General features: G+C 42.6%; 1 protein-coding gene across 4 annotated transcripts in view; it reads right to left on the minus strand.

Annotated features, from left to right (window-relative positions):
- nectin1b (nectin cell adhesion molecule 1b) overlaps positions 1–19,524 on the minus strand; it is a 139,220-nt gene that overhangs the window by 23,553 nt on the left and 96,143 nt on the right. For all 4 annotated transcript variants that reach the window (XM_071497225.1, XM_071497224.1, XM_071497223.1 and 1 more), the window contains 2 exons: positions 2,380–2,751; positions 100–399 (listed from right to left, as the gene is read on the minus strand). In XM_071497225.1, the coding sequence (XP_071353326.1) occupies positions 100–399; positions 2,380–2,737 (658 nt within the window). In that variant the 5' untranslated portion in view covers positions 2,738–2,751. The remainder of the gene's footprint in view (positions 1–99; positions 400–2,379; positions 2,752–19,524) is intronic.

The raw sequence follows: 19,524 nt of genomic DNA on the forward strand, positions 1-19,524 counted from the left end.
ATTAAAACAGGTTTAAATCCACCTGCTCTAAACAGCACAGCACCTGACACCATCATATAAACTGAACAACACTGGAGTTCTAGGAAAGCAGGTTCTTACACTGCACGTTGAGCACCACGCTGTCTGTGAACTTTTCATTTCGGTATGTCACGATACACGTGAGCTTCTGTTTGTGGGTCTCGCGGCTCGGTACCACCACGTAGTTGCTCCGCACCGTCACCGTCCCATTTGTGTTGCGAGTCTCCTGGAAAGTGGCTTCGCCTTTCAACCTGGTGTCCCATTTGATGACGCTCGGGGGCTTGCCATTGGCTGATACGCAAGTGGCAACGGTCATCTTGCGTTTCTGAGCCCTGGCCACAATCGTGGGCGTTGTCAAGGTCATGCGAGTCATGGGCCGAGCTGCAGAGGCGAAAGCAATCAAATTAGTGGAATGAAATTAAAACTCATTAAACAAAGATCTTTTTCTTTAGTTTCAATCTTCCTTTAATGTCTCATTTTGTCTACTTCACCCACAATCAGTCTTAGATTGAGGTAAATTAAACTGCGTGGCTGAGATGAAAACAGTGTTGTAAATCAAATCAGGCAAAGTTTTGCTTCTTTCCCTCCTCAAAGCCGAAAGCAGTCGTCAAAGCTCTCACAGATGTAGAAGCCCCTTGCCTACCCAAATGCACAGTCATCCAATTTGAATCCTTTGTGAGTTGCCAATTAGCAATCTACTTTTAGTACATCAAAAGGCAGGCTTGAGCTTGAGTGAATGCACAACTGAAAGAGATAGGCCATGAAGAGGCCTCTTTGAGCGCTGCCAGTCAGTTATCTGCACACAGGTTCCTGACGTTCACTGAGCCACAGAAGCCTAAAAAGACCTGAGAGGCTCAGTGACACAAAATGGGAACTCGGAACTAACAAGAAGCTCTGGCAACAGGGACTACTTAAGCCAAGAGCTTTTTCTTTACTGGGACTTAATGGAAAACACACCAACACTTAATTTCGAATTAGATCTCTAATCAGAGTCAGCGCACAACCTTTTCAAAGCAGGCCCCCCCCCCCCCCCCCAAAAAAAAAAAAAAAGAGATTATTCAAGCCAAATTACACACCCTGAAGTGGCCTTATTGATTTCCGTCTCACCTGCCATTTTTATTGACTGCTCTCTGTGGCGGTTTCCTATTTTCTAAAAGTCATACGGGCCAAACTGGGATTGGTGTTAAACGACACGTCACTCCAATCATCCCATCATGAATCCGTCAAATATTCATTCCAACGTCAAGCGTTCGTACTCTATGAACGAGAGCCTTATAGACTCAACCAAAACATGCAGCCAGACATCTTAAAAAACAGAGAGAGACCTTCTGGTCTGAGGTGTTTTAGAAGAATTCAACCTACTTTACAACAAAGCCTGTGGCAATGTAACATTGAAGTGTTTTCTTTTAGCCTTTCACGAAAAAGGGAGACATCAGTTTGACCCTGTTATCTGATTCAAAAGAATGTTCTTCTTCTGCCTAAAGAGTGACAGGTTTTACATCCTGTGCCTGCTCATCAGGCCAGTGGTAACATGTTTGGGAAAACTGCTCCTTAAGTGATTCTGAGATGTAGATCCTGATATTTTTTTTTCTGTTATCTTGGCTCAAAGCGTAATTACACATTCATGATTCACTATAACAATTACACAATCTTATCCGCACAATCCATCTTTCCACTAAAACGTGTGGAAACTTAACTTAAAATAACCAATTACTGACCAAGGCAAATAACCTTGGGTACCAAAGTCTGACTCTAGATGCTATTTCTGATCTCACACAGTGATCATGTTTCTTTTCTGTCTCTGTCCAAACCATGCATCTCCAAATTTGGTGGTTTTGAATTTTTCAGACAAGGGTTACAGTTTTCCTTTCTGGTCTGAGAAATTTCTCCCACTTCTTCAGCTAAATACACAATATAAAGTCATGGGGAAAATGCTTCATCACAGAGACTGTTTTCTCAGCTCATGAAAATGTGACATTGATGAGATGATATACGTTTTTTTTTCATAGGTAGACAACACTTTGAAAATATACATGTCACCAGTGAAATTTGCTGAAAATTGCAAATGGTCAAGCTTTTAAAGATGGTAACTTGTTTCTGTTTGGGCTAAAAACACGTTGTAAACCTATGCTGAGTGTTCAACACCTGCCTCCAGGGAGATAAATCAGGCCTAACAAAGAGGAAAACAAACTAAATGACAAAAAAATTAAATTGTAGCATGCAGGTCTGCACAGAGGGCCATTGTTCATACTAGAATACAAGATATTACCACTTTTATCCTTCAAATTACAGCTGTTGTAGATTCAATCTGAAGGAAGTCATCAATAATATGCAGAATTTCAACATTTCGCTATTTCTTACCAAATACAGTGAGGTTGACCATGTTCTCGCGGTTGCCCGCAGGAAATGTGGTGTACTCGCAGATGTAGGCAGCTTCATCAGACAGCTGCAGGTTAGAGAACACGATGGTGGTGTCCTCCAGCGAGGGCGTACGATGACGAACCGCCGCCTGCTTGAAGCTGACCCGCTCCTTGAAGGGCTGCAGGACGGACACGCCGAGAGCTGGGTTGGCTATGGCCACGTTCTGTTTGGTGCCATTGAGCAGCTTCTGCCAGGTGACCTGAGAGATCTTGACTGGCGGGTTGCTATTGATGAAAATGCAGCGCAGCTCCACTTGTGAACCCACAAAGCCTGACTTACTGGGGTCCATCTGCACCATCTGTCCGTCGCCAGCTAGAAGTAACACAGAGAGGAGAAAAAAAAAATATTATTAACAGGTGTCCAAGGCCAAGCAAAGCACTCCATTCAATAGCAAGCACTTGCACTGAAAGTCAAGGATTCAATTCTGGCCTCCTGGGTAGAACATGCACACCTGACACTCACAGTCAAACTTATGGATTCAGCCCCGCACTCCCCTCCCCATATGCTACAGAAGCACCGGCTGCTCCCTATACATCAGCATGAGGGTTGGTACATGGTGGTGGTTGTGTGCAAAAGCTGGGGGAGTTGTTATTAACATAATGGGCACATCTATACAACCCTGCCTCTGTCCACGAGGGTGCAGTTTCTGATGAGATGGGAGGGCTGAGCGAGAACCAATGCATCACTAATGAATGAGTACAAGGGCAATGAGTTGGAGCCAAGTCATCGTCTGCTGTGCTCACCCTCCACCCACTCAGCAACACACTGGCTAGGCCCATTGTAATTTTAATTACTTTTTACTCACAAATACTTCAATGACTGCCTGAAGCTCCTATTAAAAGAAACAATGAGGAGTCCTGTGTAGGCACTCAAAACAATGAGAACACACATTAGCTATATAAAAAAAAAAACAAAACACAGTAATTATGTCCCTCTCTTTACTATCTAAGCATGTGAGGAGTTTGATAGCAAAAAACAAAAAAGTCAATTAACAAAGACGGACCTTGTGTAAACTTGCCTGTGGTTCAGGCTTTCATGCTTATGTTGACCTGAACTGAGGTGTCAGCTCCCTCCACTCTCAGGCCCATCTGCTTTTCACTTGATGCATGGTATGGCCACTGATTAGCAGTTAACATCCTTGATTTAGACACTCATTAGACTCCCTGCTTTTATCTCAGACTGAAACAATTAGCTGATTGACAGAAAATCAACTGACAACAACGTTTTATCGCTTCAGTCATTTATTAAGCAAATATGAGAAATGTTCACTGGTTCCAGCTTCTCAGAAGTCAGGATTTAGATCATTGTAAACTGAATATCTCAGGCAGCTTTTGGTAGGTTGGATAGACAAAACAAAGACTTTGAAGTTGTAACCTTGTTGCTGTGAAGCTGAGAAGACAGACTAAATTATTAACTGCAAAAAAATAGTTAACAGATTTATGAGCATCAAATAATTGTTGCAGCTCTTGTGTTATCAATAAGACTTCCTCCTCTCGTCCTTCTTTGTTCCTTCAATCTGAGTCTTAAGTGCAGAGAAACATTGTCAACCTTCATTTACTCCTGATCTGGGGTCTGGACTGACTGCAGTCTGAACAGATGTGTCATTAAACTATGGCAGGGCTCCTGCATCCTGTTGTTTTTGACACATCTTTGTTATCTCAGACTCTGATTTATGTTCCTTTCCAGGTGAAGCCTGATGATGTCCCATTTCCTCGTCCGACAACCCCTGGCTGGGTTTGTATTTACAACCAGCCGCAGCTATAATTATCTCCCATGGATAGGTGAGGACCCACAGGAAGGAAGACTGAAATTCTTCCGTTAATCACACTGGACTCATAAAGCCACCAGTGAATCAAGTCATAAACAGAGAGAAAATATGTCGTGGCTTCAAGTGGAGGACTGGGGCCTGTACACATGCACCAAAAACAGAGCAGCTCTTTAACACTGGGTAACTGCATCACAATGATGAATAATCCCTGCGTTCAGAGATAAAGTTTCCACAGGGGGTTTTAAAATGTGTAAGAATACATGAGAGAGATCCATTTATGTGTACTCCCACTGAATACAATATCTCATGTAGTCTATCTTCACCGATACAGGAATCTGAAGCAGAGAGGAGGGGGGGCTCTGTGCATGCAGGGTGTCAGACTGTCTAAGCAGCAGCAGCAGCAGCAGGGACTGTTATGAAGATTTTTCTTATAAACTGTAGGTAGTCAGCTGAAGGACACCGGGGCACAATACATGCATGAAAAGAGGCAATAGTTGGTGCAGACTGTGGCTAGAGGACCATTAAGATGAACAATTTATTTCTTTCCGTCTTTCACAGTGGGCGCACAACTCTCAGGTTGAATGGCTCATGCCGGAAAGCAGTGCATTACGAGAGAAAGACAATTTCTTTCCATTGTTATATGCTTTCACTCAAGTTCAGCCTTCACTGTCTACATGAAATCATATAAGAAACAAAATGACAACCTTTCACAGTTACTGAGTACACATCATCTTTCATTTCCTTCTGACCACATCAGCAAGACCCTCTCTATAGAGATTTAAACCTGTAGGATTGGAAGATGACAGATTGATTTACTAATACAGTTTGACAGGGAGGACTGGCAACCTTGTCATCTGTACCCTGAGAAACACCTGTGTCCTTGTGCACCTCAAGGCAATGCTTTACTCCATTTTATCACAGCTTAGATTAGCAGTTGTGGCGGCTATAGTATGATATTTTTTGAACTAGCAAACACAATTTACTGTGTGACAACACCAGTTAAAGTTTAATCTTAAGTTGGAGCGAAGCGGGGGGACTGTGTGTGCAGGGGGGCTGTAAAAACTCATAAATATGTACCTGGCCAGACCTCATCCTCTTGCATGCTAAAACAATAGTGGCAGGGGCTGGCTTTATGAGAAGCCGCAGCCCCTCCCTCCTTCGCTCTGCCCTTCCCTCTTTGATTCAGATGGAAGCAAATAAACAGGAGCTCACGCAAATGGAATCCAGAGGAATAGGCATAATTATGCAGCCACAGAGCCCAAATCCCCTCCGTGAAGGACCAGGGGCACCCACGGGGACCCCTTTCACTCAAGGACTAGAGGAGTCCTTGGCTGAGCACACAGTAAAGCTTTAATTACAGACTACACCACAGAGCAGCAAAGCCATAGAAGAACAGAGCCACATGCATGCAAGAGGCATTAAGAAGGTAGATTTTGTGAGGGTGACTGAGGGTGAGTCAGAGGAGGAAAAAAAAGAACAGCTCGGCAAAGTGCAGATGCAGAACCGGCGAGAGGCAGAGGGAGACAAAGAGGAAGGTGGAGCTTCAGGGAGAGTCATAGGTGTGCTGCAGGTTTGAGGCTGGCCAGCGTTACTGCTTGTGCTGCTGCTGCTGCTGCTTTGTTCTGACACTGACAGGAGGGTGACTAGAGGGGACAGTCATGCTCTAATACACCTGAGGCCAGACATTGGTTTGAGAGTTGCCAGTGGAGAGAGGAGGCCTGTTTCTGGAAGGAAAAGCAATAGGACAAACAAACAAAGCAGAAAGTATGCCCAAGCTGGCAGAGTATGAAAAAAGAAGAGTGGTCTGATTCACACCAGGTGAGCTGACTTGGATGAAGTGGGACATAAGGGGCACTATTAAAACAGCTGCTGCACCGTCTGGTCCTGCACTGATAGCAACAGAGTCCCAAGGCCTGTTCACAGAACTGTAATAAGATCCGGTCAGGCAGCAAGAAAAAGCATGTGCTTTGTGATGTTTGCGTATGGCACGCTGGACAATGCATGGGCCAAACAACAGGTGTGGAAACAGTATCCGGGGAAGTACAGAACTGCAGGGCAATTTTTTTTTTTCCTCAAAATATTTCTGATCACAAAAGCTGATGGGTGAGTGGGTTTATCTCAATCTGAAATTTTGTTACCTAGATGGGAAAACAAATTTATGAAATATGAAAAACAAGCTTGATTCCTCCATAACAAATCAAAAATGAATGAGAAACATGACATTAACATTTAATATTTTGCTTTTTGTCTCTGCTGCAGAGAGAATAAAAAAAGTTTCAACATTAAATATACTGCATTAATCCATCTGTTTGTTCCCAGATTTGCTTCTGTACAGTGTTAAACCCGACCTCTCTCCACATATAAAACAATAACACCAACATCAAAACCTAAATTGAAAACCAGGCCTCCAACCCCTAAATCCAAGGAAGCTTCCTTTCCATAAAACAACTGCTATTTGGCAGCTCATCTCGTAATGGATATGTAACACTATTGTCTTTTTTTTTTTTTCTGCTAAACTGGCCAACAACCAATAATATTTCAGAAAACAATTATTGGCATGTTTACCATCACTTGGGCCATTCTCATCCAAGAAATATCCATTTGAGCCTGAGTCAAATAAAGTTCAGCATAATTCACCTCTCGCTGCGGCGATGTGAGGGAGGCAAAGATTAAATAGGACTGAATGCATATTTTAGAAGAGGCACTCATTAATGTCTTCTATTTAAAGCGCCACCAGGCTACTTGGCACACTGTCAGTCCCAAATGGCAGCTCAACATCGCTGTTTGAAGTCTGTAGACTTCAAAACCCAGAAAATGTGTAATGTGATGTCATTAAACTGCACTCGTCTTAGACCTAAATGTCGTCTTCTCAGTGGCTTTTCTGGGGTGGAGATGAAGAAGAGCTTCCATTTTTCACTGGACCGAGCGCTCGCTTGTCACTTCCTGTTGAAAGGGAGGATTTCACGATTCTGTCTAACCCCGACACTGAAATTCAATTTAGGGAAATAGGTCAAATCTGAAACTGAGTTTGTAGAGATGCAACAGTCTCGTTGCATCCACTTTGTGAATCAGGCAGCTGGAATAGGAGTATTTTGGAATAAACTTCTTTCCAAATGCAGCTTTACAGCTTATCACATCATCTCCTCATGTTTGATATGGTTACTCCGTTGTTACTTAAGTGGGATGCTGATAGATAAAACATGGCTTCATTCACTCGGGATAATGACTGTTTAATGTAGACCCAGTTCCCACGGCGATGGCACAGGCCCCTGAGCTCCCTTATTCATGGCCACACATGGGGTGTTTAGGGGGAGTCCAAATCTTCTGTTTCTCACACACACACACACACACACACACACACACACACACACACACACACACACACACACAAACCACCCATTAGTTGCTGATTTTTTTCTGCTGGTTTTTGTCAGTCAGTATTTTAGAGCTCAACCAGTGGCATTCCACTTATAGTATGTTATCAAGAGATGGGGATGCTTTTCAAAATGCTCTACAAAATACATTATGTAGTAAATTTAGTGATAACTGGGAGCTCTTTCACTGTGCTGGAGGCTTTAACACATCCAGATAGGGCACTTCATTTAGCAAGGGCAGCCATATTTTATGTATAATGTTGCTGGTGGTCGACCCCGGCCGTTCAGCTTTTGGAGATGGAGCAGTGTATGTCAGAGAATTTGTTTTAATCTACACTCAGACACTATTTGGTGGTGCTTCAGCTGGGTCTCTTGGGTAAACAATGGTGTACCTGCCAAAGTAGCGCTCTTTACCCTCTGTCTCCCCAAGCAAACATTCAACTGCAGAGGCAAGGGAAACCTCACTGGAACAGATGGTTAGTAGACCTGTTACAAATTTTCCACTATCTGGTTCAAATTTGAAATGCTCTTTTGTACAACACACTCGTTCATTGAGGACAATGTAACATCTGCTGCGCTGTAAATGTTAATGATTATCGGGAATATTTATTAGTTTAGGCATCCTCCCAATCTGGAAATGCTCCATGAAAGGCGCTGCGCATTTCATTTGAATTATTCCCGAGGGCTGTTTGTTTGGGGGGAGAAATGTAATGACCGACCGCCACAGCGCAGTAATCGTGTGTTTTCCACCAGGGTTCTAAAATTACAACTTTCAGGTTGGCAATGCGTAGCATGGTCCAGTCAACCGTTCACTCTCACCTAATGTAGCTGCATCCATCGTTTCTGAGGCAACACAAGGTTCAGAGCAAAAGCCCACACACACACACACAGACACACACACAGACACATGCCCCTCGAGCAGCTTTAAGGCATTTCAAATGTCAAGGGGATGCATCAGTTTGCCTGCAACAGAGCCTCTCATCTTAGTTCAGCTGGATAATGATTCATCCTTGAACGAAACAGTGGAAAACACTGCAGCTCCATTTTGTTATCAGACAGTTTCAAAGAACCCAACACAGATGACACAGTAGAGTATATTATGCCCTTTTTGGGAGCCTCTTACTCTGTTGTCTGATTTTAATAGATACAATGGGTAACAGTGCCTGTGGATTTCCTGTAATTAATGGTTTTTATTCTGTTCTAATAGGAAATATGCTAGGAGTAATCTGGGATTTTAGTTGTCTTTGACCGCGGCAATGACAAATAAAGATGGGCCAAAAATAAGGCTTAGAGAGAGAGAGAGAGAGAGAGAGAGAGAGAGAGAGAGAGAGAGAGAGAGAGAGAGAGAGAGAGAGAGAGAGAGAGAGAGAGAGAGAGGGAAAGAGGGGGGGAGAGAGAGAGAGAGGGAAAGAGAGAGGGGAGGGGAGAGAGAGGGGAGGGGAGAGAGAGAGATCACGTATAAAGTGTAAACACAGTATCAGAGAGCTCTGACCCTCCTCCCTCCCCCTGCAGCTTAACTAAACAAGGCCACCACGGTTTCGGTTCTACAACACAAAGTAAACAGCACTGACGTTACCTGACCAAATGGCGAGATGACATCACCCCCTGATACCAGATAGCAAGCAACTGTCAGTAAACAAAAGGCCAGGTCCAAGTGAAAGGGGTGGGGAGAGGGGTCCCCCCACCTGGTAAATGAATGACTGTAAGCAGTACAGTTGTGCTTGTTTGGCTGAAACCTAGGGAAGAAACACAGGGAACAGATCCAGGTATCACCGGTGTCTGAAAGTGTGGTGTCCACAATATGTTGTGGTGAGTGAGCAGTAACGGCTATAATAATACATCTTATCAGACAAATCTCTGGCCCACACACCAGGGAGCACTTACACAGGCCAGACAATTAACAAAGCATCTCATCCACTGAGTGGGCTCAGCACACACAATATGTGCCGGTTATTTTTCAATAATGCAAAAGTTTCCCTGGGCTTTCAGACGAGGGCAGCTGTTTGAAGATCTTAATAGGACAGAGATGATCAATAAATAAAAAGGGGGCCACAGGCGTGTGGCAAAGAGAAGCATTATGTTCTCTGACGGGCCCAGGCCTCGTGGGCGCAGGTGTGGGCCCAGCGCTCACAGGCGTTAAGGAGGAGTTACATAAATGTGATGTAGAGGATTTTGGGGAGTTACAGGGGAGGGTGAGTGGTGAGAGTGACACACAGTGGGTCAGACGTGGTGAGCAGATTACAGCACTCAGGATATTAAAGTGGAGGAGAGACGATGCTGCAGGCAACACACCTCCTGTGGAAATCTCAGTATTAGCACAGGGTGACACAGAGGCTATGTCCACATCTCCTTTGAGCCGACATCATGGTACCAAAACACAACCGCTGCAGGAGCATGCTGCGCCTCACGCCTTCAGGAAGCAGTACTTCTGGCAAAGGTCAGAGCAGCTCAGACTGAAACTCTTCTTCAGGGCACAGTACAAGGGAAATGAATCCAGATCAACATTAATTTGACACATAAAAGGAACACAATACATGCATATAAAGTGCAGATATACAGGTAAACCAAGGTCTTCAGTAGTGGTTGATGGCTGCTCACTTTCAAATGCTGCTGGTCCACCTTTGTTACTTTTCTATTATCTGATATCTTTGGGTTCTCTGTAGGTTGGACAAACAAGTAGTTTCGAGCCTTGGGAACTTGTCATGAACACTTTTTTGTGTTTTCTGATATTTCATAAAAATAATAATAAAATTATGGACTGAATAATTAGTAGGGGAAATGAATCACCACTGGTTACGACAGCTGCTCATTTTGCCTGCATGACTCAGTATTAAAGCTGTTTTTTTCAAAGTGAGAACCACCAGTATCATCACTGAATTTGCATCAGACAATGAAGCACACAGGATTATCTATAAGAATGGTCTTGGAGTGGGACGTATAGGATGGGGGAGACTCAGTCTGAGCCAGCACCGCAGCAGTACCCTATACCTCTGCTAAGCACCCGGCAAATACAGCATGAAACGCATATAAAGTCCTGCCAAAAAGTGCTGAGGAAGAGTCTGGCCCTGGACAACCATGCATGACAAATCCTTCTCTCACACCATCTGTTCCATTGTCCACAAGTAAAGATAAGTCTTGCATAGAGTACAAACACTGAATACTTCCATGTGATTATGCCAAGCACTTGTGTTGGACACATTATAAAACATTAAGATTTCAAAAATCAAACAACTATTCAGCTGAAACTGAATGATCAATTATTGGCTGAACATAAGGAAGGAAATGGATGTGTGATGTGGAGCCCTTCTGCATTCTCAGTGAAAACAACATCAAATGGGTGTAAATCCATTCACCCCAAGCAAGGTGACCTTTAGAAATACTCACTGAGAGCTAAGAATATTGTTTTTGGCGTCTGACCTGAGTTGACCTTTATAGGTGGAGTTATTTCTGTCTTTTTTTGACAAAGACCAGCTGATATCTCACAGGCGTGCAGGCCGGTGGAGGCCTTTGGGAGGTAAATTGGTCCAGTGTGAGTATGGAGAGAAGCACTGTTGCATGACCAGTGGCTTATTAAACCAAGAAAAGAGAACGCACAATCAATATTTGATTAGAGTCACTTGTGATTTTTTCAGACATTTCCACTGTGTGTTATCGGAGCGGCCTCCATAGATTTCTTGAAAGAAATTAGTGTTGTGCATATCATGCATTTTTAAAGATGTGTGGAAAAAAATAGAAGATCTGGCTTTCATCAAAGTGCATCTCTAATTGTGGTTGGGACATAAACAGGACAGCGGGGGCAACGTGCACACAGCTCTACTTATTGGTGTGTTGCACTGAGCTATTTTTCTCCAGCATTTCTGGCACAGGCCATTTATACAGCGGATTCATTAACATATAGGAGAGGGAATTCACACTCCAGCTGGAGTGGGCAGTGGGCTGAAGCCCCAGTCTGCTATCAATTAACAAGCACACTTAGTATGTGTCTGAGTCATGATCACCACGGGACTCTGACAAATGCTGTGCATTTGCTCAAAATAAGAATTGTCACAATAGCAAATCTTTAGCTGATTACCAGCCGTCGTATCACTCGTGATGGTCTAAACCAACAACACCGCGTGCAAACTGACAGCAATAATATCTACTCAACAGTAGCATCGACCTAACACTGTAACGAACATCTCCGTTCACGTGTACAAGGAATTAAGTACAAATAAACAGGATTATGAATTTTGCCCTGCAGTCACATCATTTAGGCATGGATTAGTCTCCTGTTTTCACCACTGGAGGAATGAATGTGCACAGTTACTTAAGCTGATAAAGTTAGACATGCTACACTTTATCCCTGAACATGTTATCTTATCTTGTTATTTAAACATTTTTTCACATCTGTAATGCATGTTCATTTTTCACGTGCAATTTCCCTGAGACATTCAAGGTTTCAGGCTTTTCCTTCAGGATCATTTTGCCCTGAATTCTCTGAGAGGAGTGATACAAGAAGACAAGATTAATGCTAAGATGTGGCAGAGATGGCTACATGGGAACACAGAGTGTTTCAGCATAAATGCTGGATTCTGGCTTTTGCCAAATTCCCCTTTTTCATGTGTGTTTTCATCATAAACCTCTATGAAATGCAGCGGTTCTCGGCAGAACTCCGAGACCAGGGCTGAACCATTTCCTAAACCACGACCACAGCCTATCTTTCCAAGGCGAGTACGGCTCCATGTTCCACATACATATAACCGTTGGAATGCTCACCACATCTCAGGAGCATGTTAGTATTCTGCTGCATGTGCTTTCCAGCTGTGTTGGGAGTATTGTCTTTCCCACCAGTCTCCATCATATACAGTACTTTCTCATAGCTCAGTATGTTTCCATACTGCATCTTTCTGTACATCAAGCCAATGTGGGATATTATGAAATATCTTTGATCTGGGCTTAAATGTCACTCTGACACCACAACCGTTTCTCATTCAAGTCTCTTGTATGTCCAAGAAGAGAATAAACAACATTGGTGAATTGAGCTATTGAAAGACTTAATGATACTATCAGGGGAAGCATTTTATTTTCTGGACAGTTATTTTTTATTCTTCATATTGTGACATTATTTGACAGAGAGCTTTAAAAGAACGCAAAATAACAGCATTTAAACGTCCGCACAGTTCGCCCTGGTCTTTCAACAGTAGAGCAGCTGGCATGGAGACACAAGCAGGGGACCACAAAGCCACAGAGAGGGGAAAGGAACAGCCTGAAAGCTGAGACGGGTGGTAAGAGTTACTCCAGTCTCCACTGGTTGTTAGATGTCTAACAATGTGTATTGACACAGAGACCCAGGACACAAAAATCCATTTGGTGCATTCTCAAAGATGTACAAAAAAAACCAAAAAAAAAAACAGGACAGGCACTCCTGAAATGTGACTGGAAGGAGAAAGAATGGGAGCAGTAATCAATCATAGGAATCTCTGAGTTTCTCTCAGTTTCATCTGAAAACTTCACAGTGGGTGGGCTGTGGGCTTGGGGCATAAAGAATGTCAGGAAATGAACTCATAGCTTCGTAGGCACTGCTGGAAATGGAGGAGTGGGATTCAACTTTCAACTTTTATGCCAGCCCAGAGAGTGCTGGATAAAAAAAAAACTGTCCGGGATTTCAAGCAGCAGGCTCAACAATCACTTGCTGCGGATCTCAACGTTTAAGTGTAAAACTTAACACTAAGCAGCATCTAGATAAAATGAACAATGGTGAAGAGAGCTGCCAGTGACTGGAGATAATTGTGTGGTTCAATGCAATTTCACTGTGGCCAAATTGCAACTGTGTGACTGCTGTGTGACTGCTACGCTGACAGCTTGTGCTATTAACTGCAATCAAACCAGCACCGTAATTACCCTCCGTGTTAAAAGATATTCTGTAGTTAAACTTCACTACGTGCCAATTCGGACTCAAAGTGCACAACGACACACAGTGGAATAAGCCTGTGAGAATGGAACAGGTTCTGGCTCATAGGGCTTTGATGAAACACAGAAAAAAAGTATGGCTGACGAATCTTGATGGTGAATTAGTATTGATCAGAGATTCAACAACTCAATTAGGCTGTACTGAAATCCCTGTCACTCACTCTGGAGAGTAACTAATGAAGAAATGTACTTTTCTGTTTTGGGAAGAAAAAAAAATCTGATTAGTAGGCCATGCTAAGTTTGTCTGTCTCAGTCAATCCCAAGCTTTTTGTAGCCACAAACAAACATTACCCCCAGAGTGCCAGATGAAATCACTCACGTGAACACCTACACTTTGACATTAATAGCCTTTGAAATCTGCTGACAAGGTTTAAACTACTGCTGTAGCTAGCTCAGAGACACCAGGGCGTGTCCTGTGGGAGCCCAGACGAAATAACTGTACACTGCATGTACAGGCTTTTTCCTTAGGGCCGCAGGAGTATTATTTGGAGCTCTTACCCTCGTGTTGCCCTCCCTTACTGTGTCTATACTGTGGGCTGCTCATTGTTTGACAGGATTGACAAGCTCCCTGGCAGAGCTGATTAAAAGCTTTAAGGTCAGAGAAGTGGGACAGATATCGAGCGAACACCTGTCTCCTCACTGTGAGCCAGTCCCCTTCTGGGTGTGTCCTCCATTGGCGCAGGATCAATGGCTCCATTAAGGCCCAACGTGTTTTTTTTTTCCAGCCAGTGCTGCTTTGGCTTGCAAAGAACCTTTCACTTGCCTCTTCCTCTTTTCACTTCCCTCTGCTGTTTCTTGCAGTCATATCAAAAAGCGAATGAGTCGTTCTCAGTGAGAGGGCGTCATATTTTTGTACAAGTGCATCGGCTTGCCTTTGCTTTCGCTAAAAAATGTTCAGAATAAAATGTAGCGAGACAAGTACACACTGCGATATGTTTTATTTTATTTTTCCAGCTTCAGATTTAATTTCATCATGATTTCCACATCCTGATAAAAATAACTTTGAAAGCCCAGCTGCCCACTGAAGATTTGCCAAAGGATTATAGATCATTAAAAAGATGTTTGAAGTTCACTTGAAGCCTCTCCAAGTAAGTTACTGGAATCACAGGGTTTATGGAGTCTCGGCCACACGTTTTCTCTCTGACTGTAACTGGTTTTCTTTTAAAGCGAGGGTCTCACAAATTGCAACAGCTGGCCACGCTCTCTGGAGACGTAATCCAGAAATTGACATTTCAATTTACTTCAGCTGAGTTTGGATGATGGTGAATTAAGATACCTGCTCTCGTGGATACCTTACTGATTTCATCCCTTCTGGTAGGCTTTCCACTCGCAAGCTTCTCACAGAGAAAATGTTCTTCTTCTGACATTGTATCTCACAATAATCTATAAAATGAAACCTAATACGGTAGCTTTAGCCATGGGATAAGACTTCAAGGGATGGGTGACTTTCACCAAAAGATATCTGGAACCGTGTCCCACACACCACTCATCACTTCTTTCATCTCCAGAGTACTTCCATTTTCACAGGTTTCTGAATCCCTCCCCCACACAGTCACCTAACTGGTCTGTCTTGATATGATTCAGTGGCTGAGCACAGAGGCGCATTGTGCTGCAGTTTTTATCACATTGATATGGTTTGTAATCTTGTTTCTGTTTGCCGTGAGAAAATAAAAGTCGCTGACTAAATCAACTTAATAGACACTGCAAAGATTTTGACATTGTGAAGCAAGCAATAACAAAGTGTCAGATGTGCTCATTTTCATATTTCTCATCTGTCCCACTGAAAAGAATCGGCACTCTTACAATTGATGGCATAATTTCATCGTTACTGAATGAAGATGATTGGTAAGAAACTGTTAATTCATCCGACTGAAATAGATATATGAAGCCTTCAGTGACTGAAATATAGACAAGAAAATAACCTTGCTGTTTGGGGTGATTTATCAACTTGTTAATGACTTGCTACACCAAATTGCCCATTACAATATGCTACTAATTTGAAGAACCATGGAAGTGCTTCACCACTTTAAAGTTTAAACATTGAGATGTTTGATGAAGATGTAGCACAACAGTGAAGTGAAAGAAGCGAGTTCACACTTCTCCAGTAGTGGTTTCAAATAAGTGTGAAACTGGGTTTCCAGAAGGAAAGACTGAAGGTGTTGGTTGAAGTGCCAGGTCACATCTCCATTTGCAGCTGCTCTTTGGCCCTATCTCGTGTATGTATGTTCTTTTTTTTTTTTTTTTTTTTTTTCGGAGCTGGTTTTCAGTCGAGGTCGGAAGGGTCGGAGGGGGGAGATGTGGCGCAGTATCCCGAAGCTATACTGGAAAGCCAAGCACAGAGACTCGTAAAATATATGGGACATGTGGAAAATGTTTTAAACATCATAATTTGTACCAACACCATAATAAAACAAAATTCTTGGTCTGACTTTAAAGTCTTGTTAACTTACTATGTCAGATATTTACTGATTTAAATCAAGATTTTTCTCAACGTTAGGCTCCTCTGAAAGGGTTTTGAAGAAAAACATGTTTATATTTTTCTCAGCGTTATGTATAGAATGGTACTGAAACTCAGATGCTGACAAGAGAATCAAAATTTTATGATACCCAGCTCTATTATTAAATGTTTTTTTGTTTTTTCATCATTCTGCCCTCAAAAGATACTAGTTTCCTGTTCTGCAATTTCTACATTCTGCATAATGCATGAAGCAAAAAAAAGGTAAGTTTATAGAAAACCACAACACTTGTAAAAGCAGTTGTGTACTTAAAATGACAATGTTTGGCTAATAAAACTGTGGGGTAATATATCTTTTTCTGCATATACTGTTACTTAACAATTTAGACTCTCGCTGGTTAAGGGTCAGAGTTTTGCCCTGCAGCTGGGGTATTTTTATAGACATCTAGAGAACACTTACTGCCACTAGGATTATAAATGCCAGTGTTTTCAACCACAGTGCATTAGATAGTGTGCGTATCTGTTGCCAAGAAATGATAGTTGCTTGGGTAAAATTTCTCATCTTCTCCGTGCCCTTCACAGATTGCAAGTGTACCCTGTGCTCCCAAACTCACTCGCTTGCAATCCCAGCCCTGAAGAGCTGGGAGAAAATGTTTGAGCAGAAATGAGCAGAATGCTGGTGTCTTGAAAATTGACAAAAACTGCGTTTGTGCATTCAAACTTGGAGAGGCTCATACCACTACACACACATAAGTGTTGTGAATGGAAGCTGGAATACAGCTCGACATATGGGCTAATACAGGCCAGAGTGAAATAAAGGGCAGCGAGCTGTGACAGGTGTATTCCTTATGGGCATAATCTTGTGTTTAATCTTGTTTAAAGTTATTTATAATTGTGCTTTAATCTGTCATGCATATCAGTATGGTAATTACAGCTGGTATTAATTTCAGAATGATGGATATGTTTAGGATAAGAAAAGAAAGCAACACAAATAATCACGTTAATCATTTTATCTTTGGATAGACTTGTGTTATTTGTGACAGTTATGCAGACACACACACACACACACACACACACACACACACAACGGTGATATGACAACAAGGATACAATAAAACAACTGACAGGAGTTTATTCCAAGCATAAATAGCAAAGGAAGCTAACAGCTAGCATCTTATCAGCATTTTATTTGACAACGCTGCACATATTTCTTGTAACCTCTTCAACATCATGACCATGACTATATAGCTGTTTACAACATTATTACAAATAAAGCCAGATTTCACACAAAGGACTGTAATAAAAACCTTTTACAGCCTCAAAACACATCTGAGGCTCGTGCTAACCCGTCACACACTCTGTCACTGTCTTGGAATAAAATCCAGTAAATCACTGAGTGATGATGGCCAGTGGTGGGCTGGGGGATATCGACAGAGACTGGGCTCTTAAAGCTGCTTTTATCTGCTCCTGCTTAGCTGCAGTGTGTGCTCACGTCATAGATTTGTTGGAGCTACAGATGCTTGAGCCTAAGGCTTGGTGCAGGGCAGAGACAATAATAAGAGACATTTTTTGACAATATTTTTTTTTCAGGCTCAAAAGTTTAAAACTAATCAGCAGCAGCGATGACCCTTTTTTTTAAATCAGTAAAAACACAATGATTGATCAGAAAAAAAAAAATTTTAAACAGTAGCTGTTGAAATTGAACATTTTACCTGATGACGAGCTTGTATTTCTGAACATTGGCAGCAATAAAGAAAAAAAAAATCATTCTAAAAATGTACATGTATGTGTAAACCATGACTTCACACATGAGGCTTTAGAACAAGAGCAGCTCATTATTATGTCAACTTATTGTTCCTAATGAAACTGGATTAACTAACAAAATAACATTAATAGCAGATGCATTTAGGTTTAACTGCATATTTTCTTCTGTTCCGGCAATGATCAAAGACATTAGTTTCCTGGGAGGTTGGAGCATCGATGGTGTGGAGCAATTAACAGTGTATTGTATTCCTATTCCCCAAACAGTTAGTTATTTAACAATTATCATGTTCACCATAATTTTGCTATAGTTTTGAAATGCAATTTTCTTTATGAATACAAATGCCTCTCCCCCTTTTTAAAAAAAAAATCCTGTTGTTGTGGGGAGAAAAAACATTAGTAAAAAAAACTGTTAAATATTTATATACCCATTTTCTAGCTACGAGCAGATCTCGCTCGGCTGCACTAAAATGAAACTTGTCGTGACCTAGTTAGAAGAATGCTGCATGACAACGCCGTGCTCGCCCTCTATCCGTGAGACTAGCCAAGCAGAAACGGCCGTATCGAGCATGATATTTTGCATGGGGATCCTTATCGACAGTTTGTTAGCAGGATGTGGGGCAGCCAGGTCTGTGTCCTACTCCTTGGCTGATTAGGTGGGTGAAGGACACTCCCTGGCTGCTCCGGCTCTTCATTGCAGGAGGCTGAGGTGGCCACGCTTTGTTAATGTCCTGCCACTCCCCTGCAGGGTGAGCAGGCCTGGACAGGCTGAGGTGACGCTCCCCTCTTTCCCACAGCTCAGCCAGCTTGACTTTGCTTGGCTGATGAACTGTGACGGGAACACAACTCCAAGGTTGTTTGTGCTTTCTGCTCTTTTCCTTTTTTTTTTCTACCAGGCAAGCCAGTCAGAGCAAGAGTGTGAAACATTGTTGAACTCTGCTGATGGCTCTCAACCTTCATATCAGCTGGCTCTGCTGAACCCGTGACACACTCCAGTGAACACCTGAAGGATCCCCACTGTCAGAATGTACGTTGCAGGCTGTACAGCCAGCTGCTTATGTTTCAATACAACAAGAGAAGAGCATAAACAACGTTACAGACCTGCCCAGACATGATTTACCTTGCACAACTCAAAAGAGTCACTCCTTTGATGGAAGACAGCGGAGCACTCAAAACTCCAGGAAACTTACTTCACAAGTCAACCTAAACAAAGCCCTCTGAGTACGTGTGTGTGTGTGTGTGTGTGGAGATAGTGCTGTTCTTTTTAGATTATTATTCCGATCACTGCTATAGGCCATTCCTACCGCAGCTAGAGAGCATATAAGGACTATTTGTGGGTCTCAAAGCACACTGTAGCGCTTTCCTCTGGTAGTTTTGTGATAATTCTCCCCTCACAACTGAGAAGTGTTACAAAGGGGCCCTGTGTGCTGGGGAGGTTGTTATTTCATGCTGCTCTTTCAACTCTCTGCAAGTCAGAAACATGCATTTGCCCATGTCACCGTACTTCAAGATCTCCTTCACGTTTGCTGAAATAGAATCCAACAGCAGCATAAACGCTCACACCGCTGGGGTCAAAGAGGGGGCTGCTACAAAAGCAATCAGTGCAGCCATTGTACATTTTTGCAGGGAGCTTGACAAAATCCCATAGCAGGAGAGGCTGCCAAAACCTCTGCATGCTTATTATACAAAGAACCCTCTTAAAATGGTATGATGAATTTCCACAAGATGAATTCTTGGTCATGTTAAGGCACGGAGCACAAAATTTCTGTCTATGTTCA

Source organism: Trachinotus anak, unplaced genomic scaffold (genome assembly GCF_046630095.1).
Source record: "Trachinotus anak isolate AG129_WGS33_773 ecotype Australia unplaced genomic scaffold, CSIRO_AGI_Tana_v1 ptg000014l, whole genome shotgun sequence".
NCBI classification, from domain to species: Eukaryota; Metazoa; Chordata; class Actinopteri; order Carangiformes; family Carangidae; genus Trachinotus; species Trachinotus anak.